Below are 26,093 nucleotides of genomic sequence, written 5' to 3'. Positions count from 1 at the left end.
ATTAAAACTTCACTTCTCCATGATGTCAACATCATAAAGTGCAGACATATTTTTCCTGATAAATAATAAATTTTGCCCAATACTTTAAGAAATATTTAGTTGCAATATATTCCTTCAGTTCACGATCTCTATGTGTTTAATAATTTCTTTTACATACTTCATAATATACTTACTTTTGTCAAGTAAATAATGTATCATAAATTAATTTAATCTACTACATTAAATAATTCCACCATGGATGGTCCCAAACCCAGTTATGGAAGGAGGAGGGTTAGTCATGGGTCTAGCAACCGCATCCCATAAAAACCCAGAGCTACAGTAACACCAACAGAAGCGCCAAAGAAATCATCCCTGGGAGGAGAAAGATCTTCGATAGGTTATTCCCAGGGACAACTTGAAAGACTAGCCCAGGACAGAGGACTTATGCAAGCTGCTATCAGTTGTCTATGCCCCAAACAGGGTGATTGGCTTCAGTAAAAGTAAGTAAGTGCCACATTAAGTAGGTTCAGCAGAATCACCAAGGAATTATTTTTAGAGAGATTAGCATGAATTGACCATTTGTTCATTATGTGACGTGTTGTATGCATGGGCAATCATGGTCTTTCCATGACCATGATTGTTCTTGGCAATTTTTTTTCTACAGAAGTGATTGTCATTGTCTTCTTCTGGGCAGTGCCTTTACAAGATGGGTGACCCTAGCCTTCATCAATACTCTTCAGAGATTGTTTGCCTGGTGTTACTGGTCACATAACCAGATATGATATGCACCAGCTGCTCATATGACCATCTCCCACCTACTCCCGTGGCTTCACATGACCTGACTGGGGTTGGCGGGGGGGGGGGTTGCTAAGCAGGTGCTACACCTTGTCCAAGGGTGACCTGCAAGCGGGATGACAATGGGATGTCAGGCTGGTGTCCCCACAGAGTTTCCACTTGCCATCATTCAGCTGACCATTCAAACATGAAAAATTCCTCCTTGCTCTGCTAACAGGCAGATACAAGGATAAAACCAAGACCAAGGGATATTGCAACCTTCTCTGATATGTCTGAATCAGGGCTTCCCAATCTTTTTAATGTCATGGACCCCTACCAATAACCAAGGGGTCTGTGGACCCCAGATTGAGAACCTCTGGTCTGGAGACACAATCTCAAAAAACCAAAGTCAAATAAATCACACTTCTTCACATTCTGATGTCTGTAATGAACAACAACTAAACCCCTTGACCATGTCTGCATGCTTCTGTGCATTGAGTTGCTGCCACATGATTAGCTGATTAGATATTTGCGTTAATGAACAGGTGTACCTAATAAAGTGGCCACTGAACGTATATCACCATATACTACCCTGGGGTTTATACTTTTGTAGACATTCACAGAAGAACAAAGAAATACAGCAGAATCAATGATAGCTATACACAAAGACTGACAATCAATGAGCAAAAGACAACTGTGCAAACGCAGAAGAAAATGATAGGTAGATAGGTAGGTAGATTAAAAAAAAACACTGAGGACATGAGTTCCAGGGTCCTTGAAAGTGAGTCCATTGGTTGTGGAGTCAGTTCCATGTTGAGGTGAGTGAAGTTATGCATGTTGGTTCAGGAGCCTGGTCGAAGGGTAATAATTGTTCCTGAACCTGGTGGTGTGGAACCATAGGCTCCTTCCTGATGATTGAAGGGTGATACCTGTTCCTGAACCTGTTGATGTGGGATCATAAGTCCCCTTCCTGTTGGTTGAAGGGTGATAACTGCTCTTGAACCTGGTGACATGGGACCACCAGCAAGAAGACAGCATATACAAAAGAAAAGGTCACTCTAAGTTCACAGAAAGAAATGAGCATATTATTTACCTGTACTCCTCTCCGTAAGATACCCAAACCTTCTGACCATTTTCGAGAGAGAGTGGATTTCTTATTTCATGTCCCTTTTCATCAAACAATCGAGTAGGACTGAGGTTAAGACCTGACGAATAGCATCCCGGTGAGTACTTGAGCTTTTGGCAAATTATTTGAAGAAGCTGTTGTGGAACCGTAGGAAAAAAAGACGAGGTGAAAAGCTGTGACAGATCTTGCACAATTGTAAATCTAACACACATTAATGAATGCTTGGGGAGTGTGAAATGTTTGAATTGTTTATCTTGTTAGAAACCGAAGGGAGCACAGGATTTTTACCAGCAGGGGGTGCAACAGTATAACCACTGGCTCTGACCCCTGCTCCCGTGCTATTCACAGACATAGAACTGCTTGGTTGCCTGCACCCTCCTTGTTTCCTGAGGTCTGACCCTATCCAGCACAGATTTCCTTCAAAACCAGTAGGCATATGCCAGACGTAATTGAGGAACGGAAATGTTCAACCGCTCAAATAAAGGATGGGGGATGATCGACTACGCGGGGGAGACACCACCATTGACTCCCTAAGTTTGCCTCTGCAACAGTTTGATTGTCCTTAAAAGTACTAGAATCTACCTAAGTGCTTGAAACAGAACTCCCACAAAGGTTGGAAAAAAATCTTTCGGAACATAGAATCCGGAATCAGAATCAGATTTAACATCACTGGCTTATGCAGTGAAATTTGCTGTTATGCAGCAGTTCAATGCAATACATAGTCATAAAAACTATAAATTACAGTGAGTATATATTAGAAAATAAATTAAATAAGTACTGCAAAAAGAGAGGTGAAAAATTACTGAGGAAGTGTTCATGGGTCCATTGTCCATTTGGAAATCCGATGGCGGAGAGGAAGAAGCTGTTCCTGAAACGTTGAGTGTGTGTCTTCAGGCTCCTGTACCTCTTCCTTGATGGTAGCAATGAGACGAGGGCATAGAACAGTATAGCAGTGTTAAAAACCCTCAGCCCACAATGTTGTGCCTACCATTAACCTATGCTAAGACTCTTCACAACCACAAAGCCCTCCATTTTTCTATTATCCATGTGCAATATAAGAGTTTCCTAAATGCCCCTAATGTGTCTGCCTCTCCCAGCAGGATATTCCACACGCTCACCATTCTCCATGTTAAAACACTTACCTCACTGGCCGCTTGCTTGACACTCTCACCGACCTCTGACTGAAAAAAGTTCCCCCTCAAGTTCCCTTTAAACACTTCACCTTTCACCCTTAACCCACGACCTTTTGTTCTAGTCTCACCCAACCACAGAGGAAAATGCCTGCTTGCGTTTGCCCTGTCTATACCCCTCATAATCTCTATCAAATCTCTCCTCATTCTCCTACACTCAAGGGAATAAAGTCCTAACCTGTTGAACTCAGCCTATAACTCACCTGTAACTCAGGTCCTCAGTACAGGGCGAGTAGGAAGACTTCACTTTCCTTTCACTGCTGGGATTCGGGGAGAAAACAAGAGAGAACTACTTTGGAGGAACTCAGCAGGTCAGGCAGCACCAATGGAAATGAATAGATAGTAGACAGTTCAGACTTCTCGGTCCAACGTGTCGACTGTTTATTTGTTTCCATAGATGCTGCCTGACCTGTTGAGTTCCTCCAGCATTTTGTGAGTATTTCTCTAGATTTCCAGCATCTGAAGGATCGCTTGTGTTTATGAGAACAATTCTTAACAGATTTTGGGTGCCTACAGATAGAACATAGAATAGTACAGTACAGTACAGGCCCTTCGGCCCACAATGTTGTGCCGAACCTCAAATCCTGCCTCCCATGTAAGCCCCCACCTTTAATTTCTCCATATACCTGTCTAGTAGTCTCTTAGTGTATCTGCCTCCACCACTGACTCAGGCAGTGCATTCCACACACCAACCACTCTGAGTAAAAAACCTTCCTCTAATATCCCCCTTGAACTTCCCACCCCTTACCTTAAAGCCATGTCCTCTTGTATTGAGCAGTGGTGCCCTGGGGAAGAGGTGCTGGCTATCCACTCTATCTATTTCTCATATTATCTTGTACACCTCTATCATGTCTCCTCTCATCCTCCTTCTCTTCAAAGAGTAAAGCCCTAGCTCCCTTAATCTCTGATCATAATGCATACTTTCTAAACCAGGCAGCATCCTGGTAAAGTTATGGAGCGTTAATTACTAAAAGCAACAGCAGGTCAATTATTTGGTGTCTTCCTTTGCTATATTTTTCTTATAAATAATAATATTAATAAAAGAATAATACTATTCTTTTGCACTTCTGGTCAGATGCTAATTGCATTTCATTAGCATTGTATCTGTACTCGGCACAATGACAATAAAGTTGAATCTAATCTAATCTTATAATGGTATTGACACGAAATGTCAAAGAAAGAAAGAAACAAACAAAACAACTTCAAAATGTATTAATTCTCATTGAGACCTATCTAATATTGAAAGGCCTAGATAGAGTGGATGTTTCCTATGGTAGGGGAATCTAGAACCAGAGGGCACGGCCTCAAAATAGAAGGTCATCCCTTTTGAACAGAGATGAGGAAGAATTTCTTTAGCCAGATGCCGTGGAGGCCAAGACATTGGGTATATTTAAAATGGAGGTTGATAGGTTCTTGATTATTAAGAGTGTCTAAGAATACGTGGAGAAGGCAGGAGAATGGGGTTGAGAGGGATAATAAATCAGCCATCATGGAATGGCAGAGCAATGTCTTAGGGTGTTAGCAACTACTCAAGAAAGGCAAAGTATCATCCAAAAGTCTTCCCTTCATATAAAAACACTCATATGTAGTGGATGTAAGAGGCAATGGTAGGTTTCCAAGCAATGTATCTGAATAATTCAGTCTTAAAACTACTTTTCCATTTTCTCATTTCTTAACAAATGAAAACTGTAAGTTGTTGCTCTAAAAATCTTAATAGGACTTTAACAATAATTGAACACTCTACAATTATTTATCAAGACAGCATTTCTGGTAGATGTCAAAGAATTGGTCATTTTGCCAGGAGATGTAGAGGAGGCTTTTCAACAAATCTTTGAAGATGATTTAGTGACAAGCAATAATTTTAATAAAATACAAACCATGGGGGTGGGGCACAAAATAAGAGAGAACTAATACTCAACACAACAGGCAACGAGTTAACTGGAGGCTAGGAACAACTGGCTAAGTCCAGCTGGTTTGGTGAGTTAACAAGGACTGTGGCTGTGTTTAAATAGGCAGCAGGTGTTGCGTTAGAAATGAGTGGCAAGTGACTCCTATTAGTTGGGTGGAGGCTGTAAGGTGCCTGCATGTGCAGACCTAACAAATTTAAATGTGGTGACATTGACAGAATAGATAATATGTGTTCCTTATTATTTCACAAGGATCTGGCCTGTGTGCGTTCTTGAAGATTTCTGTGGAATATTGTAAATTGGTTTTTTATTATTATCATCACATCTACTGAGATACAATGAAGAACCTGTCATGCACACCATCCATACAGATCAATTCATTACCTAGTGCATTGAGGTAGTACAATGTAAAACAATAACAGATTGCAGAATAGAGTGTAACAGTACAGATAAAGTGTAATACTCCAACCTGATGGCATGAATATTGATTTTTCCCTCCCCTCTTCTTTTATTCCCCACTCTGGTCGCTTACATCTCTCGTCTGCCTGTCACCTCCCCCTGAGTCCCCTCCTCCTTCCCTTTCCCCTATGGTCCACTCTCGTCTCCTATCAGATCTCTTCCTCTCCGGCTCTTCACCTTTCCCACCTACCAGGCTTTACCTATCACCTTCTAGTTATCCTCCTTCCCATCACCCCACCTTTTTAATGCTGGTATCTTCCCTCTTCCTTTCCAGTCCTGAAATGCCGATTGTTTATTCATTTCCATAGATGCTGCCTGACCTGCTGAGATCCCCCAGCGGTTTCTGTGTTGCTCCAGATTTCCAGCATTTGCAGACTTTCTCATGCTTATGAAAGTATAATACAGGTAGGCAATAAGGTGCAAGGCCACAATGAGGTAGAGGGTAAGGTTAAGAGTCCATCTTATCACACTGCATTCATTAGTCTTAATACAATGGGATAGAACAGTCTTTGCGCCTGGTGCTATGTGTTTTCAGATTTTCTTAACTTCTGCCTGCTGGAAGAGGGAGAAGAGTGAATGTGCGTGGGGTGGGTGGTGTCTTTGATCATTCTGGCTGCTTTACTGAGGCAGTGAGAAGTGTGGGTAGAGGTCATGGATGGGAGGTTGTTGGCTGTTATATTCTGAGCTGTGTCCACAACTTCCTGCAGTTTCCTGTGGTCACAGGCAGAGCAGTTATCATACAAAGCAGTGATGCATCTGGAGAGGGTGCTTTCTATGGTGCATCAATATAAATTAGTGAGAGTCAAAGGGGACATTCCAAAATTCTTTTCCCTCCTGGGGAAATAGAGGCACTGGTGAGTTTTCTTGCCCATGGCATCAATGTACATAGAACATAGAATATTACAGCACAGTACAGGCCCTTCAGCCCACAATGTGGTGCCGACCCTCAAACCCCACCTCCCATATAACCCCCCACCTTAAATTCCTCCATATACTTGTCTAGTAGTCTCTTAAATTTCACTAGTGTATCTGCCTCCACCACGGACTCAGGCAGTGCATTCCACGCACCAACCACTCTCTGAGTAAAAAAACTTCCTCTAGTATCCTCCTTGAACTTCCCACCCCTTACCTTAAAGCCATGTCCTTTTGTATTGAGCAGTGGTGCCCTGGGGAAGAGGCGCTGGCTATCCACTCTATCTATTCCTCTTATTATCTTGTACACCTCTATCATGTCTCCTCTCATCCTCCTTCTCTCCAAAGAGTAAAGCCCTAGCTCCCTACAATGTAGTAGATTGGTGACAATCAAACAAACTGCGGTGGTGGATAATCAGATAACAAAAGTAGATAAACGATTCTTTGCAAAGAGAACAATTTTAAAGTAGTTGGAACATTAGTCTTCTACCAAATTACTGCGTGCAAATGGGCTAATTGCACAATTACCATGTTTTCTGAACTATGAGTTCAGATCAAGATCTGTATTCCTTGTTTTATTTTATTTAACCAACACAACTGCCATTATTGCAATATTTTTATTTAGTAAAAGGTACCTTACCTGATCCATCATGAATTTGTTATTGCCAGAACCTTTTTCAATTGTTTTCATTTTAATAAACATGGAAATCTCTCCAGTGTTCCAGCCATTTTGATACACCTAGAAAGCAAACCAAAAACAGATGTTATTATCTGCATCTCAGTTAATAAACTACTTTAGCCTGTCATTTTGTGGAGTGCCTTTTTATATGATAAGGTACCACTAAAATTCAAATGATATACTTCTCACTATCTGTCACGATGTGCGCTGGCAATTTCAGAACCTAAGTGCAGAGGGAAGGTAGACTTCAATATAGAGACAGTAACCAGTGTTTAGTCATAAGAATTCCAACAGAGTGGCTCAGCTGATCAACACCACAAGTCATAACATTCTCAAAACTAGGACCCCGCAATCAGAGCTAACCAGGCGTCCACTTAAATAATACAAGTAACAGGGAATCCCCAAGCTTATCAAAATAAACCTACCAAGTTTAAATGAAAGCATCAGGAAACCACATTGCAAAGCGCAAGTCACTCAAGAAAAACACAATGAAATCTAGAAGGTTAATGACTCTCATTAAACAATTAAACAACTCAGGTGCTCTAAAAACCTGAGAGCCCAAAGCTCTCCAGTACCCCACACAGGCCGGAAGAACTCATTACACTATCATTCACCTCAAATATTTAAATTATATTTATCACTATAATGATATCACCTTCAATTATTGTACATTTTTCATCTAGAACATAGAACATAGAATATTACAGCATAGTACAGGCCCTTTGGCCCATGAAGTTGTGCCCACCTTTTACCTTACTCTAATTTCAGTCTAACATTTCCCTCCTACATAGGCCTCCATTTTCTATCTTCCAAGTATCTTTCAATGAGTCATTTAAATGTTCCTAATACAGTATATCTGCTTCTATCTCCTCCCCTGCTGCTGCCATCAGGTGGAAGATACAAGTACCTCAGGACTCACTCCACCAGGTTCAAAAATAGTTACTGGCCCTCAACCATTAGACTCTTGAACAAAAGAGAATAAGTACACTCATCTATTGAGATGTTCCCACAACAAATTATCTTACTTTAAGGATGCTTTATCTTATTATTTCATGCTCTCTTTATTTATTGTTATTTATTTATATTTGCATTTGGACAGTTTGTTGTCTTCTATGCTCTACTTGATCTTTCGTTGATCCCGTTTACAGTTACTATTCCGTAGGTTCGCAGAGTATGCCCGCAGGAAAAAGAATCTCTTGGAGGTATGTGGTGACATATTTGTACTCTGATAATAAAATTTAACTTGAACTTTGAACTGTGAACAGGTGTCCACCACTCTCTGAGTAAGACACTTACCTCTGACATCCCCTCCCCCATACTTTCCTTCAATCACCTTCAAATTATGCCCTTTCATATTAGTCTTTCTGCCCTGGGAAAAAAGTCTCTGGCTGTCCATTTCATCTATGCTTCTTACCATCTTGTACATCTCTAAAAAGTCATCTCTCATCCCCCTTCACTCCAAATGATAAAGCCCTAGCTTGCTCAACCTACCCTCCTCAGCCCTCTGTCAGATTATAACGGCCAGAGAAATACTCTTCAGAAGTATTTTTGTTTTTAGGGAACAACAGCAGCCAATGTAGGCACTGTGGGTTCCCACAACATCTGTAAGGTTATATGGAGATACCCCATACAAAATGCTGGAGGAACTCATGATGAAGGGTCTCGGCCTGAATGTCGACTGTTTATTTCCTTTCCATAGATCCTGCCTGACTTGTTCACCGCCAGCATTTTGAGTGTGTTACTCTGGATTTCCAGCATCTGCGGAATCTCTTGTCTTAAATGCAGATAATTTGTTTCAGTAATTTTGATTGAAGACTGAATCTTGAAAGGGTAGACAATGCTTCATTATAAATCTAACACTTAAGAATGGTGCTCGAGAAAATTTAGAACTGACTGGTAATACCTCTTGTAGATAGGTTATTCGTTAGCCTGTAGGTCTCTGATCTTATCTCTTTCAATAGATTTTCATTCAATAAATGAACAATATTTTTATTTGTGGAGGCAAGGTCGCAAAGCAGTTAGCACAATTGCTTTACATTGCCAGCGATCGCCAGGCGGGGCTCGATTCCTGTGGCTGTTTGTAAGGAGTTTGTGCAGTGTGTAGGCCCCGTGACGACGTGGGTTTCCACCCACAGTCTAATAAGTATTCATTGAAGTTGGGCATGAAATAGGATCTTGCATCCAGAGTCAGAATCACGTTTATTATCACCGGCATGTGAGGTGAAATTTGTTAACTTGTCATGAAATTCATTGTTTTGCGGCAGCAGAATTGTGCAATACATAAATTTACTCCAAATTACAAGAAGAATATATAAAAAATAAGTAAGTAGTGCAAAAAGAGGGAAAAATAGTGAGATAGCATTCATGGGTTCATGAAATCACTTGGTGGAAGGGGCCTGTATTCAGTGGAATTTTGACGAATTGGGGAGAGGGGGGAAATCACATTGAAACCTACTGAATGTTGAAAGGACTAGATAGGGTGGATGTGGAGAGGATGTTTCCTATGGTGGGGGTATCCAGAACTAGAGGGCACAGCCTCAATATTGAGGGGTGACAGAGATAAAGAGGAATCTGTGGAATGTTCTGCCACAGATAGAAATGCTCTGCAATGGAGGCCAAGTCTGTGTCTTTATTTAAGACAGAAGTTGATAGCTTCCTGATTGGTCAGGGCATCAAAGGATGTGGTGAGAAGGTAGGTGTATGGGGTTGAGTGGGATCTGGAGTCAGCCATGATGAAATGGCAGAGCCAGCTCAATGGGCTGAATGGCCTAATTCTGCTCCTATATCTTATAGTCTGTTACTAAATCATTGAGTGTGTGCTTTAGGCTCCTGTACCTCCTCCCAGATGATAGCAGTGAGAAGAGGGAATGTCCTGGATGGTGAAGGTCCTTCAGGAAGGGTACCATCTTCCTGAGGCATCACCTTTTAAAGATGTCGTCAATGGTGGTGAGACGGTGGGATTGATGGGGTGGGTGGTATCTTCAGGACAAAAATCAGTGCAGTGCTTGACCACAGAAATTGTACATTATAAACCATCCAACAAATTTTAAACCCCGTTGAGAACTTATTTATCTTTTCTGGGGATAGCATGTTGATCCTTGGGCATGCTGTCAGGATGTCACGGTAGTATAATGGTTAGTGAGACATTATTACAGCTCGGGACATTCCAGAGTTTGGAGTTCTACTCCGGCAGCATCTATAAAGAATTTTTATGCTCTTCCCCTATGTGCATAGGTTTCCACTGGGTGCTCTGGTTTCCTCCCACAGTCCAAAGACATACCAGTTCACAGGTTAGTTGGTCATTGTAAATTGTCCTGTCATTAGGCTAGTGTGAGTTGGGTGAATGGTGTTGCTCATTAAGTTGGAAGAGCCTGTTCAAAGCTGTATCTGTAAATAAAATCTAAATAAATAAATTCTTTTCACCTTTTTCACTCTGGCATGGTGGCTGTTTTTTCATGAACACAGGAGATTCTGCAGGTGCTGGAAATACAGAGCAACACACACAAAATGCTGAAGGAAATCAGCAAATCAGGCACCAATTATGGAAAAGAATAAACAGTCCACATTTCGTGCCGAACACTTCACCAGGAGAAATGCTTCCATTTATGTTCTGAAGAAGGGTCTCAGCCCAAAACATCGACTGTTTTCTCATTTCCATAGATGCTGCCTGACCTGCTGAGTTCCTCCAGAATTTTGTGATGCTGGCAATTTTAGCTGCTTTTGAACTCCGTTGTTACCCGTGTCTTCGTTAATTGACTGCGTGCTATAGCTAATTTACCATGGGTTAATGAGTTATCAACCCTCGCATTGTTCAGTGAGCACTGAGTCTAAATAACTACTTAGCTACATAAAGTAATTCAGCTATCTATCCACAAGTGGCGGCTTGACCTAGTTGCTAGTGCTTGTCTCTGTCAGAAGGTCATGGGTTCAAGCCCCAATGCACTTTTGTCTCTTCAATAAAGCGAGGCATTTCAATGCAGTAAGAAGATACTTCAGCATTCTCTGAGGCATTATTCCTCAGGCACCTGCTTGGGTAGATCAGTTGTGCACAATTTTTTCTGTAGAGCAAGATACAGAATCCGAAACACTTCCAAATATCACCATTAAAATATGTGTTATTCAAGCTGCATAACCAGATGCTGATCATTTTAGACCATAAGGCATTGGAGCAGAATTAGGCCATTTAGCCCATTGAGTCCGCTTTGCCATTCCTTAAATTCCATAAATTGACTGATTTATTTTCAACCCCATTCTCCTGCCTTCCCCCAATAACCTTTGTTGCCCTGACTAATCAAGAACCTATCAAACCCGGCTTTAAAAATACCCAATAACTTGGCCTCCACAGCCATCTGTGGCAATGAATTCCACAGAATCACCACCATCTGGCTAAAGAAGTTCCTTCTCATCTCTGTTCTAAATGGATGTCCTTTTAATCTGAGGCTGTGTCCTCTGGTCCTAGACTCTCCCTCTATAGGAAACATCCTCTTCAATTAAACTCCGACTGTACTGTTTTCCATAGATGCTGCCTGGCCTGTTGAGTTCTTCCAGCATTTTGTATGTGTTGCTTGGATTTCCAGCACCTGCAGATTTTTTCTTGATTGGGGTTTGATTTTTATACATTAACCCTTCCATTCCTGGGAGCACTCTCATGAACCTCTTCTGGACTCTCATTATTTTAACCATATTTAAACGTATAAGTGGTACAGTCGGGACAGCTGTTTCTCTACATCCTTATCATTCCATTCACCATTACTCCACCAGCATTCAGTCCTACGACATTGCCTCACTTCCTCATCTCCTCACCTGATGCTGGATCTCAGCCTGACATGCCTAATGTTTATTCCTCTCCTGACCTTCTGAGTTCTGCCAGCATTTTGAGGGTGTTGCTCTGGATTTCCGGCATCTGCGTTTATGATGTGCAACTATACTTGACAGGTATTGGTTATAATAGACTGTGGAATCTTGTATGTTAAAGAGATTAGCTTTATTTGTCATATATACATTGAAGTATTGAAACACACAGTGAAATGTGTCATTGGCATCAACGACCAACACAATCCAAGAATGTGCTTGGGGCAGCCAAAAGAGTCAAAATGCTTTTTGTATAGTAGGGGAATTATACATTATGGGGAGAAGGCAGGTAGGTGGAGATGAATCCATGGTCAGATCAGCCATTATCTTATTGAATCACAGAGCAGGTTTGAAGGGCCAGATGGACTACTCCTGCTCCTATTTCTTATGTTCTTGATCACAGATCAGCAACTCTAAATTGGAACGTGAGAGGAAACAAGAGCACCTGGGGGAAATACATGAAGTCACAGGGAGAAGGTAAAACTCTATACCAACAGTAGTGGGAACTGAACCCTGCTCAATGATCGCTGGCACTGTAATATTATTACTCTAAGAACTATACCATTGTGTCACTGTTACACAGATAGACGGAAAGACCAAGTTTTTGGCAGACCAAGCTGATGACCTTTCTGCAGCAGTTGATGAATGCCTCATTGAATATCTTCGGAAACGGTCGATAGCAGCACCAGCCTAACCGACATCAAGGACATATATTCAGAAAGGTGCTGGTAAGGGGCCAGTCACACCATGAAGGATCCCACCCATCCTGCACAAGGACTGTTTGTCCCACTCCCATCAGAGAGGAGACTACGTAGCATCCACACCAGGACAATCAGTCTCAAAAACAACCTGACAAGCAGTAAGACTGATAAACACCTTACTAACCCACCCCTCCACACCCCCAACCACCACTACTTTATCATGTCCTGTTAGAGTCACCTTATGTACAGACACTGCTGTGCCTAGTGTCACTTAATGGACATACCATCAATCTGTGTATGTAAGCTATTATGTATTTATATTTACTGTATTTTTTTATTTTTGTGTTCCTTATCTAATTGTGTTTTTTGAGGCTGCATCAGATCCGGAGTAACAATTACTTCATTCTCCTTTACATTTGTGAACTGGAAATGACATTAGGCCATTTTGAATCTTGAATAAACTCCAGTGAAGCATCCGCTTAGGACAAACCTTTACAAGGCCCACTACATCACTTCCAGGACCTTTTTAACAAAAGGTGACATTTTAAACAAATTCAAAGCCGAATTTAATCCAGAAGGGATTAGTAATGCGATATTTTCCACTGGGTGACATGCAGAGAGGAAGGAGCATCACTTTAGACTAGTAATGACAACTGATCACTATTTGTATGTTTGTTTTGCATTCAAAGCACATTACAATGAACTTTCTCTGAGTCAGTGCTCACAACTCCAAAGGACACAGAAAATTTAATCCTCAGTAATTCACAGCCGAAAGGACAATTAAATAACTCGTGTCGCAGAACTGAAACTGTCAGACCATCAAAAAGAAAAAAATGATTAGCGTTATTTGTCACATGTACATCAATACATTGAATGTATATTCCCCACCCCCCCACTATTCCCCACTCTGACCTTTTACCTCTTCTCACCTGCCTATCACTTCCCCCTGGGTCCCATCCCCCTTCCCTTTCACCAATGGTGCACTCTCCTCTCCTATCAGATTCCTTCTCGCCGGCCCTTTCACCTTTCCACCCACCTGGCTTCACCTATCACCTTCTAGCGATCCTCCTCTCCCTGCCCCCACCTTTTTACTCTAACGTCTTTCCTCTTCCTTTCCAGTCCTGAAGAAGGGTCTCGGCCAAAATGTCAACTGTTTCTTCCTCTCCCAGATGCTGCCTGGCCTGCTGAGTTCCTCCAGCATTTTGTGTGTGCGGCTTTGATTTCCAGCATCCGCAGACTTTCTCGTGTTTTCACATTGAAACGCACTGTTTCACGTCCAAGAACTGTGTTGAAGGCAGCCCACAAAAGCCACCACAACTTACTAACCCTAACCTGTACGTCTTTGGGATTTGAGGGGAATCCAGACCATCAGGAGGAAACCCAAGTAATTACAGGGAGAACATACAAACTTCTTCTACAAACCGAAGTGGAATTGAACCCGATTAATGATCGCTGGTGATGTCATAGTGTTACGCTACCAATTATTGAAATTAAATAATCATTCAAACTCAATAAAGGGACAAAAATAATTAGGAAACTGGTAAATTGGTTTATTATTGTCACATATACTGAGGGAGTGAAAAAAAACTTCGTTTTGCAAGCCATCCATTCAGATGCAGCTTGATGTCCTTTGGAAATAGAATTTAATTGCAGATATTCACACTTGATCAAGTTCAGCAAAATTAACGGCATCAGAACTAAATATATTAAAAATGATCTGATGCAACTAATTGCCACAACAAAAGCAGAATCAATTTATTTTTCAAATTGGTCATGGTAAATTGTCCTGTGCTCAGTCTAGGGTTAAATAGCTGGGTTGTAGGGTAGCACGGCTGGTTGAACTGAAAGGGCCTGTTTTCTGCTATATTTCTAAATAAATAAATAGATTGTTCATTCAATTAATTGATAGCAGGCTATTAGATTATAAACACGAGAAAGTATGCAAATGCTGGAAATCCAAGGTGACATACACAAAATGCTGGAGGAGCTCAGCCAGTCAGGCAGCATCTATGGAAATGAATAAACAGTCGATGTTTTGGGCTGAGACCCTTCTTCAGGACCAAAAAGAAAGGGAAAAGGCAAGGAGGATAACTGGAACGTGATAGGTGAAGCTAGGTGTGTTGGAAGATAAAGGACTGGAGAGGAAGGAATCTAATAGGAGATGAGAGTGGACCATAGGAGAAAGGGAAGGAGAAGGGGACCCAGGAGAGGTGAAAGGCAGGTGAGGAGAGGTAAGAGGCCAGAGAGGAGTATAGAAGAAGAAGGCGGAGGAGGGAAAATTTTTTTACCGGAAGGAGAAATCAACATTCATGCTATCAGGTTGGAGGCTACACAAACAGAATATAAAGTGTTACTCTCCACCCTGAGGACGGCCTCATCATGGCACAAGAGGTGGCCGAGGACCAATTAGATTAGATTGGATTGGATTAAATTATATTAGATTAGATTAGATTATTATCATGATGCAATGAAATCCTATTTTTCTGCATAGTAATAATAAATACAATAAAAGATACAGTGAACATTGTAAAACAGCAGAACAGTGCAAAGGGGTCAATGTATTCTGAAGTAGTGTAAAAAAATAATCAAATAGCAATAATGGAATAACAATGTCAGGTAGAGGATGGGAATATGGTTTATCTCGTACTTCAGAGATTTATGGGATTTTGCTTTATTCAAAATGATCTGCTGTATTTGCCTAACTATAATGATTATTCTACTGGAGATCCTGAGTAGTGAGATGTATTGTGAGCAGTTTTGGGCCCCTTATCCAAGAAAGGATGTGTTAAAACTGGAGACGTTTCAAAGGAGATTCACGAAAATAATTCCAGGATTGAAAGGCTTGTCATATGAGGAGCTCTGGGCCTGTACTCACTGGAATTCAGAAGAATGAGGAGGATTTCATTGAAACCTATCGAATGTTGAAAGGCCTCAATAGAGTGGATGTGAAGAGGATGTTTCATATGGTGGGGAATTCTAAAATCAGAGGGCACAGCCTCAGAATAGACAGGTGTCCATTAGAATGGAGATGAAGAGTAATTTCTTTAGCCAGGGAGTGGTGAATCTGTGGAATTCTTTGCCACAGGCAGCTGTGGAGGCCAAGTCATTGGGTATATTTAAGGCAGAGGTTTATAGATTCTTGATTAGTCAGGGCATGAAGGGGTATGGAGAGGAGGCAAGAGGTTGGGGCTGGAGGGAAATGGATCAGCCATGGTGAAATGGCAGAGCAGACTTGATGGGCCAAATGGCCTAATTCTGCTCCTATGTACATTATGTATGAGTATTTATACACGTTAAATACACATTTAATGTGTATAAATGTATCAATGGCAGTGCCTCAGTTCAAGTAATGACAGACATAAATACATGAATGAGGTTTCAAAAAAATTGCATAGATATATGTACCAACCTAATTAAAGAAAACAGAACTTATGCATACAGATAAAAACAAGATGAATGGTACCCACTTTTATGTGCAGTCCTTTTGAGAGCGTGCTGCTTGCTGAAAGCGTATTAATGTGCTGGTCCACAAAGCCGCTGTAATGCCCCTTTTCAGCTTGTAATAGCGGGCTGAGTTTGCTGAGCTGGCTATTGTGCTTTTTCAGAGTAGCTCGCAGTTCATCAATCAAGTTGTCCAGCTAAAGGGGTTAAGATACAAGAGGCATTGACCAAAGGGATAATTATTGAAGTCACACCTATTACACCAGTTGGACGTTATTCTGTTGAGAAAGTTTTACACAACTTGAACCTGACAATCTTTTGACACCGTTACACCTCCCAAGGTTTGCACGTGTTGCAGGTAGCATTATATAGCTGTTGCCCTTACAATGACTCCATCTCTCACTAATCTGTGGTATATCAGTCATGAAGGTAATCTATGTCTTCATATTTCAACATCCGTTTCACACAATATGATTAGCCTTATTTGAATTTTTATGGATAATCATAAATGAAAAAGAGAAAACATCATAGAATTGTGTGGCTTGTTAGTGTTTGGAATTACTTTCAAAATGCGATCTCAGAATGGACATTAATATACACTTCGCTGACTTGAGACCAGAAAAGGTTCAGTGGGAAACTCGCCGTCCTGAAGAAGGGTCTTGGTCCGAAATGTCGACTATTTATTTGTCTCCACAGATGCTGCTTGACCTGGTGAGTTCCTCCAGCATTTTGGGTGTGTTGCTTTGGGAACTATTTTCTAAATACGTAAAAACTGTATTTCATTGCTATACAACTTAGAAATGTTAATAAGACTACAAGATATAGAAGAATTAGGCCATTCAGCCCATCAGATCTGCTCTGGCATTCACGGCTGATGTTTTTCTACAACCCTCATTTACATGTTTTCCCTTCATGACACTTACCCCTCCCCCCTTATCAATCAAGAATATATCAGTTTTTGCTTTATATATACTCAATGTCTTGTCCTCTACAGCTCTCCGCGGCAACAAGTTCTATGATCCACTGGCTGCAGAAGGAATTCCTCCTCATCTCAGTTTTGAAGGCTTCTCGGAATCAGAATTAATATCACTGGAGTGTTTAACATAACAAGGATAGCAACTAAATACTTTGTTAATCACACAGAAGCAATTCAGTGTGGCAGAACCAAGCCAAGGCGAGGTGATGAGCTCATCACCGAGAGGTAGAAAAGCATGAGAAGTTGGACACAGGCCAAATCGAAGCCATAGGGTCCAGGTCCCAGAACGTATCAATATGACTGAATACGATGTTCAGATGGGGATTTACAGGCTGAATCAAGGTGATGAAGTCCAGCGTATTCAAGCAGCAGAACCGGTTGTTCTGAGATTTAAGCACCAAGCCAGATTGAACAGGTCAGGGTGGCAAGGAATAAGCTAGTTCAGATCGCTGCTCGAAGCAGCAGAACCTGATGTTTGGATGGAGAGCTGAGTGCTAGCCAAGATTGGAAAGGTCAAGGTGTCAGGGCCTGAGGCGAGGTACGGGACGGTTCAGATCGCTGCTCCGTGACTTAACTCGGCTCTGCGCTAAACTATGCTATACCGATTCTCTTGCAGACTTCAGTTCAGAAACAGTATTTGCTTGTATTTACCGTTTGCATTTTTTTTTCATTGCACATTGGGTGCTCGACAGTCTTTTTTATGGATTATTTGATACTTTTATTTTCTTATAGGCATGATGTGTTTTTTTATTCTCTGCACATTGAGTGTTAGACAGTATTTTCTTCATATATATGGGGTTTGTTTTTGGGTTTCTTTGTTTTGTGGCTACCTGTTAGGAGACAAATCTCAGGGTTGTATGATGTATACATACTTTAATAATAAATGTACTTTGAACTTTAAACTTTTGATATGATGTAAAGTAATTGGTGGAAACGTACATAATTTACAACCACCACATAGAGTTGGGGTTCATTTTAAGAGGCTGGTCTGACATGATGATGTAATTACGTAAAGATTTTACCATGCTTTAGCTTCTGTGCTTGGAGTTTATTATGCTCTAGAAGGATTCCACAGTTATTGAACGTGGTGGACACTGCAGTCACTTTGAAACTGCCAGAGTTTTGGGAGCAAAGTGCTGTTGCTTGGTTTCTACAAGCCAAGGTCCAATTCGTGCTGCAAGAAATCTCCATGAACAACACTAGATTTTACTATGTGTTAGTGTCGCTCAGCAATTCCATGACTGTAAGAGTGGTGAGTCTACTGGAACACCAACCTGAAAACGATAAGTACCGATCGCTGACAACTCACCTTTTACAATCTTTTGGCCTATCAGAGTCTGAGCACAGCAAACAGTTGCTGTCCTTGCCTGGCCAGGGAAATGCTAGATCATTGGAGCTAATGGACCACATGCTGTCTCTCCTGGGAAATCACCATCCTTGTTTTATTTTTAAAATACTCCTCATGCAAGAAAAGCCTGATCAAGTAGACCTCACGAACGCCCCTGTGAAGGACTACTAGGAGCTTGCTAAAACGGCTGATAGTCTATACTCAGCCAGGCAGAGGTGCATAATTCCTCTTCCTTTCTCTGCGTCTATAATCCTGGTCATGAAGCCTCCAACATAAGCATGCCTGTGGCTGTGAAACAGAACATGGCAGGTCGGTGTTTTTACCACACTCGCTTTGATACGAACGCTAAGAGCTGCCAACTACCTTGCAGCTTCGATAGTGCCAGCGCACTGGGACATCAGGGCTCTGCGAACACCATGGGTTCCAGCTGCCAGGGATGTCTACTGTTCATTACAGACACCCTTGAGGGCGACATTTCCTGTGTGGCACAGGCGCTCAGGTGAGAGTGCTGCCAGCATCGCCTATTGATGAGGAGGTAGAGAGTGACGAAACCTCGCTGGAGGCCACCGACAGCAGCAGGATCCAGACTTACGGGACAGACTGGGTGACGATCTACCTCAGTGGGTGACACTCCACATGGGACCTCACCCCGGCTAAAATGGCTAGACCTCTTCTCAGTGCAGATGCCCTCTGTGCCCAAGGAATGTTAGTCAATCTTAAGAACTATCAGCTTGTGGATGTTAAGGACTTTGGGTCATTACCCTGCTCCCCCAATACGTTCCCCTCAATGACTCTGTCAAGTGCAAGCACCACCACATGTGAGTTTACTCGACTGCCGGCCAAATTCCTAAGCCTTACTAAGCCTAAATTCTCGACTGCAGTTACAAAACATGGGGTCGAGCACCAAATTCCCACAACTGGCCCGCCAGTCCGCGCCGGCACACATAGACTGGACCCAGAAACGCTGGCATCCGCAAAGGCTGAGTTTGCCAATGTGGAAAGACTTGGCATTGTACACGGGTTGAATAGCCCCTGGGCTTCACCTCTCCAAGTGGTCTCTAAGTCTGATGGTGAGTATTGCCCATGTGGCGATTACCAATGCCTTAACGAGATCACCACCCTCAATCGTTACCCGGTTCCATATAGCCAAGATTTTTCATAAAATTCGCTTTTCTAAAGCTGATTTAGTTTGGGGCTACCATCAGGTGCCTGTATGCAGGGAGGACATTCCCAAAATGGCTGTGATAACCTATTTGGATATTTGAGTTTCTGTGCATGCCTTTTGTGCTGAAAAACGCAGCAAGACTTTCTGGCTGATGGACTCTGTATTAAAAGACTTAGACTTCCTTTTTATTTACCTGGGTGACACACTTGTCGCCAGTGCATCCACATCCAAACATTAGATTAGATTAGGTTATGAGGACATGCAGTACTCTTTTATTGTCATTTAATAATGCATGCGTTAAGAAATGATACAATGTTTCTCCAAAATGATATCACGGAAATACAAGACAAACCGACTGAAAAACTGACAAAAACCACATAATTATAACATATAGTTACAACAGTGCAAAGCAATACCATAATTTGATAAAGAACAGACCATGGGCACAGTAAAAAAAGTCTCAAAGTCTCTCGAAAGTCCCATCATCTCACGCAGACGGTAGAAGGAAGAAAAAAACCTCTTCCTGCCATGAACCTCCAGCGCCGCAAACTTGCCGATGCAGCGCCCTGGAAGCACCCGACCACAGCCGACTCTTGAGTCCGTCCGAAAACTTCGAGCATCCAACCAGCCCTCCGACACCAAGCACCGAGCACCATCTCCGCCGAGCGCTTTGACCCCAGCCCCGGCAACAGGCAACAGGCAAAGCCGAGGATTTGGGATCTTCCCCTCCTGAGATTCTCCATCACACAGTAGCAGTGGAAGCGAAGCAGGCATTTCAGAACGCCCCCAATCACGTGTTTGACTGGTCAGCGGCCATGACCAGGGCATTTGATGACACCAAACGAGCTCTTTCCAATGTGACCCTACTGGCACACCTGCTACCCAACACACCCATAGCCACTACTACTGGCACTTCAGACTATGCTCTGGGTGCTGTGCATGAACAGTTGGTCGGAGGCGCGTGGCAGCTGCTCAGCCTCTTCAGCCGCCAGTTCCATTTCTCCGAAAGGAAGTACAGCACGTTTGACAGTGAGCTTCTCAGTCTCTATCTGGCTGTTCACCATTTTAATTTTCTTCTAGAGAGTTGCCATTTCACAGCATTCGTTGACCACAAACCCCATGGTGTCTCTCACAGTGGTATCTGAAAAGAGGATGCTGTCCATGTTGCATGCCATCTTGGTCAATGTCTCCCATCCACTACATAATGGACTGGTTGGGCACAGGAATACATTCAGCCAGAGACTCATTCCACCGAGATGCAACACAGAGTGTCATAGGAAGTCATTCCTGCCTGTGGCCATCAAACTTTACAACTCCTCCCTTGGAGGGTCAGACACCCTGAGCCAATAGGCTGGTCCTGGACTTATTTCATAATTGACTGGCATAATCTACATATTACTATTTAACTATTTATTACTATTTTCTATTACTATTCTATTACTAGTTATTATTTCTATGACTATTACTATTTACTAATAGTAGTATTACTATTACTATTTCTATTACTATTTATTATTTATGGTGCAACTGTAACGAAAACCAATTTCCCCCGGGATCAATAAAGTATGACTATGACTACGTGCATGCGATGGTCAAACTATCAGACCCTTGGTCTGCACGGCAGCAATGCCACCAGGCCTACATATCCAAGTTCACAATGAATATACAACATACCAAGGGGAAAAATGAGGCCGTAGCTGATTGCCTCTCGCGGCCAGCCCTTGAGCCATTCACATAGGCGTTGACTAGGCCGGCATGGCAGCCACCCACACTACTGCCCCAGAGGTCCAGGCTTACCGAACTGCAGTCACGGGCCTGTGTTTGGCTGACATTAAGTTTGGAGAAGCTGGAGTTTCTCTACTGTGCGATGTCTCACCGGTCATCCTCACCCCACAGTGCCTACATACCGGAGGTGGACTGTTTTTAACTCCAGGCATGGCCTCTCACACCTGGGCCAGAAGGCCTCACAGAAACTGGTTGCACTAAAGTTTGCATGGCACAGCTTTTCCAAAAGATGTACTTGACTGGACTGCAGCCTATGTGGAACGCCAGCCGTCAAAAATTAACCATCATGTTCAGGCACCGTTGGCACCGTTTTGTGGTCTCTGAGCGATGGTTTGACAATGTCAATGTGGACCTTCACCCCACCCCCCCTTGGTTTTACACTCCTCCTTGCCATGGGGGACCGTACCACCAGATGGCCAGAGATTGTCCCTCTAACATCAACAAAGGCCACAGATGTGGCTCGGGTATTCATTAGCACCTGGGTTGCTCGGTTTGGCACCCCATCTGATATTTCCTCTGACTGCCATCCCCAATTCACATCAGACCCATGGGAGGGAGGGAGGGAACGTCGACTCAGACCATGAGAGGCCTGCGTTGGGCATTTTCATGCCTTACAAGGCGCAGACCCATGGGCTGTTATCAGAATCTCAGCATTAGACTACATCACGCCACGGAATACCACCCAGAATTCAATGGCCCATGTGAGTTTAAAGCTTGCTGTGAGAGGTTTCCTCATGGAGGAGTGTTGGCATGATCGTCTCTTGTGTGTCCTGCCGGGGCTCAGAACAGCTCCTACAGAGGTGCAGTTGCCTGTGGCTGAACTGGTGTACGGGCAGCCATTACGAGTACCAGGTGGTTTTATTCCCGATGCCACAACTGCCTGGTCAACCTTTCAACAGTTCCCACCCTTCTCAGTAAATTCAATTCCTTTTCTCCTATCCCTCCCTCCCATCATGACATACAGCACTCTTGGGTTCCTGCTGACCTGCATTCCACCCTGTTTGTTTTTGTCCACCATGATGCACACCAACATCCCTTTAGGCCCCCTTACAATGGCCTGTTCTGCATTTTGGAATGGAGAGAAAAGACTTTTATCACAGATAGGAGGGGTAAACCTGAATGTATTTCAGTAGTTCACCTTAAGCCAGCCCACCAGATTTAAAGGATTCCGTTACCATACCCCTGGCGTGACAATGTAATCATGAATGTGCTGATGCAGCTCTGGATGATGCAGTTCCTCCACCCAAGCTGGGCTGCTCGGCCGAGCTCCGTAAAGGCTGACAATGCCAGTTTTAGTGAATTCCGGGGGGTGTGAGCCTGTGTAGGGTAATGTAATTGGTGGATTCACAACCAATGCACGATTCACAACCACCGACATTGCGTTGGGGTTCACTTTAAAAGGCTGACCTAGCGTGATGATGTAATTACGTGAAGATTTTACAGCGTGTTATGTTTCTGTGTTTGGAGGAAAATAAATGAACTGTTACAGTTTTTCTTAAACATAAAATGCTTCGCGGCATTTTATTTGCAAAAACTTACATAGTGAATTATGCTGTTTTGCAGCAAATGGTACAGTGCAATATATAAAAAGAAACAATAGATCAAATAAGTAGTGCCAAAAGAGAGCAAAAACAAAGAAAAATAGTGAGACAGTATTCATGGGTTCGTTGTCCATTCAGAAATCTGATAGCAGAGGAGAAGGAGCTGTTCCTGAGTTTGTGTCTTCAAGCTCCTGTACCCCCCCCCTGCATGGTAGCAATGAAAGAGGCATGTCCTGGGTGATGGGGGTCCTTAGTGACAGATGACACTTTTTTGAGGCATTGCCTTTTGAAGGTGTCCCTGACTTCCGAGGCAGTGCACTTGAGTTCTAGACTTAGCATCTTCCCCAGGCCCAATCTATCCAGGCCAATATGTTTAAATATATTAATTGATTTAAAATATAAATGAATGTGTTAATTAGATTTACATGATTTTATATTCATATTTAATAATAATTTAAATATAGAACGTAGAAATCTACAGCACATTACAGGTCCTTCGGCTCACAACGTTGTGCCAACCATGTAACCTACTCTAGAAACTGCCTAGAATTTCCCCACCACATAGCCCTCTGTTTTTCTAAACACCATGTACCTAAGGGGCTCTTAAAAGACCCCATTGTATCCTCCTCTACCACCTTCACTGGTAGTGCATTCTACATCCCTACCACTCACTGTGTGAAAAACTTACCACTGCCATCCCCCCTGAACTTACTTCCAAGCAACTTAAAACTATGCCGCCTCGTGTTAACCATTTCAGCCCTGGGAAAAAGCCTCTGGCTATCCACATGACTAATGCCTCTCATCATCTTATACACCTCTATCAGGTCACCTCCCATCCTCTGTCGCTCCAAGGAGAAAAGGTCAAGTTCACTCAACCTATTCTCAATAAGGCATGCTCTCCAATCCAGGCAACGTCCTTGTAAATCTCCTCTATTATCTCTCTATAGTATCTACATCCTTTCTGTAGTGAGGTGACCAGAACTGAACACAACACTCCAAGTGGGGTCTAACTAAAGTCTTATATAGCTTCAGCATTACCTCATGGCTCTTGAACTCAACCCCATGGCTGATGAAGACTATCAGCCTTCTTATCAACACTGTCAACCTGCGCAGCAGCTTTGAGTGTCCTATCGACATGGACCCCAAGATCTCACTGATCCTCCACACCACCTAGATTCTTACCACTAATATTATATTCTGCTTTTAAATTTGACCTACCGAACACTTATTTGGTTTGAATCCCATCTGCCATTTCTCAGCCCAGTTCTGCATCCTATCAATGACCCGCTGTAATGTTTGACAACCCTCCAGACTATTCACAACACCCCCAACCTTTGTGTCATCAACAAACCTACTAACCCACTCTTCTACTTCCTCATCCAGGTCATTTATAAAACTCACAAAGAGGTGGTGTTCCAGAACAGATCCCTACGGAACACCACTGGTCACTATCCTCCATGCAGAGTATATAATTGTGGTGTATTACATGCAAAATGCTGGAGGAACTAAGCAGGTCAGGCAGCATCTATGAAAATGAATAAACAGTTGACGTTTCGAGCTGAGACCCTTCATCAGGACTGGAAAGGAAGGGCGAAGTACCCCCTGTATGTGTTACTCTAGACTTCCAGCATCTACAGAATCTCTCGTGTTTATAACTATGGTGTAATATTCTTGGGTGGCAGGGTGGAGATACGTATCTACCAAATGAGGTGTAATGTGCTCCTTCCCTCCGATAGCCTACAGCTCACCCTTGGCCAAGGCGTAACACCTGTTTAGCCCCCCACCGAACAGGGTCATGGGTAGCCATGGAAGCAAGTGGTGAATGGTCATATGAGCAGCTGGTTTACATCACAAGCCCTGGTTATGTGACCACTGACACCAGGCAGACAATCTCTGAAGAGTATTGCTAATGGGTGGGGTTACCCATCTTGTAAAGGCACTGCCCAGAAGAAGACAACGGCGAACCACTTCCATAGAAAAATTTGCCAAGAACAATCATGGTCATAAGACAATGATTGCCCACGTCATACAACACGGCACGTAATAGTGATGATGACAATGAGGAACAGGCCCTTCCAGCCCAATGAGCCACTTCACCCAGCAACCCACTTATGCAACATGAGCCTAATCATGGGACAATTTACAACCTACTAACCAGTACATCTTTGGACTGCAGGAGGATACTGGATCACCCAAAGAAAACTCATGTCATCACAGAGAGGACATAAAAACTCCTTACAGACAGCACCAGAATTGAACTCTGAACTCCGATGACCTGAGCTGTATTTGTGTCACGCTAACCACTATGCTACGATGGCGCCCTCAAAGGAGGGAAATTGAAAATCTGTACCACAACGAAAACCTCCTTCAGAACCCTGGGGTGTACACTATCTGGTCCAGGTGATTTATCTGCCTTCAGAATTTTCTCTCTAGTTGCGGTAACTTCACACACTTCATGACTCCTGACACCTGGAACTTCTACCATTCTGCTAGTGTCTTCCACAGTGCAAAATATTTATTCAGTTCGTCCACCATTTTGTTGTTGCCCGTTACTACCTCTCCAGCATCATTTTCCAGTGGTCCAATATACACTCTTGCCTCTTTTAGATTTTATGGAGTTGAAGAAACTTTTGGTATCTTTTTTAAAATTATTGGCTAGCTTACTTTCGTATTTTATCTTTACCTTCTTAATGACTTTTTTAGTCGCCTTCGGTTAGTTCTAAAAGCTTCCCAATCCCCTAAATTCCCACTAAATTTTGTTCTATTATATGCCCTCTTTTTGGCTTTTATGTTGGCTTTGACTTCTCTTGTTAGCCACAGATGTGTCATCTTATCTTTAGAATACTTCTTCCTCTTTGAGATGTATATATCCTGTGCTTTCTGAATTGCTTCCAGAAAATCCAACCATTGCTGCTATGCCATCATCCCTGCCAGTGTTCTTTTCTAATCAATTCTGGCAATCTCCTCTCTCATGCCTCTGTAATTCCCTTTATTCCACTGTAATACAGATTAATCAGTCTTTAGCTTCTCCTTCTCAAATTTCAGGGTGTATTCGATCATATTATAATCACTTTCCTCTAAAGGTTTTTTTTCTCTGATCAATTCTGGTTCATTGCACAATGCCCAATCCAGAATAGCTGATCCTGTAGTGAACTCAACCATGAGCTGCTCTAAAATGCCATCTCATAGGCACTCTAGAAATTCCCCCTTCTGGAATCCAGCACCAACCTGATTTTCCCAATCTGCCTGCATATTAAAA

The 26,093-nt window shown here is 42.6% G+C and overlaps 1 protein-coding gene across 5 annotated transcripts in view; it reads right to left on the bottom strand.

Moving 5' to 3' along the window:
• Window positions 1-26,093, bottom strand: part of LOC140205303 (doublecortin domain-containing protein 1-like) — a 566,682-nt gene that overhangs the window by 328,459 nt on the left and 212,130 nt on the right. For all 5 annotated transcript variants that reach the window (XR_011887817.1, XM_072272825.1, XM_072272826.1 and 2 more), the window contains 3 exons: window positions 16,046-16,216; window positions 6,988-7,086; window positions 1,847-2,013 (listed from right to left, as the gene is read on the bottom strand). Coding sequence is in view for 4 of the 5 variants with exons in the window: in XM_072272825.1 (XP_072128926.1) it covers window positions 1,847-2,013; window positions 6,988-7,086; window positions 16,046-16,216 (437 nt within the window). In the remaining variant the exon portion in view is untranslated. The remainder of the gene's footprint in view (window positions 1-1,846; window positions 2,014-6,987; window positions 7,087-16,045; window positions 16,217-26,093) is intronic.

This window comes from Mobula birostris, chromosome 11, assembly GCF_030028105.1.
Source record: "Mobula birostris isolate sMobBir1 chromosome 11, sMobBir1.hap1, whole genome shotgun sequence".
In the NCBI taxonomy this organism is placed as follows: Eukaryota; Metazoa; Chordata; class Chondrichthyes; order Myliobatiformes; family Myliobatidae; genus Mobula; species Mobula birostris.
This window is presented reverse-complemented; position numbering and strand designations above follow the sequence as displayed.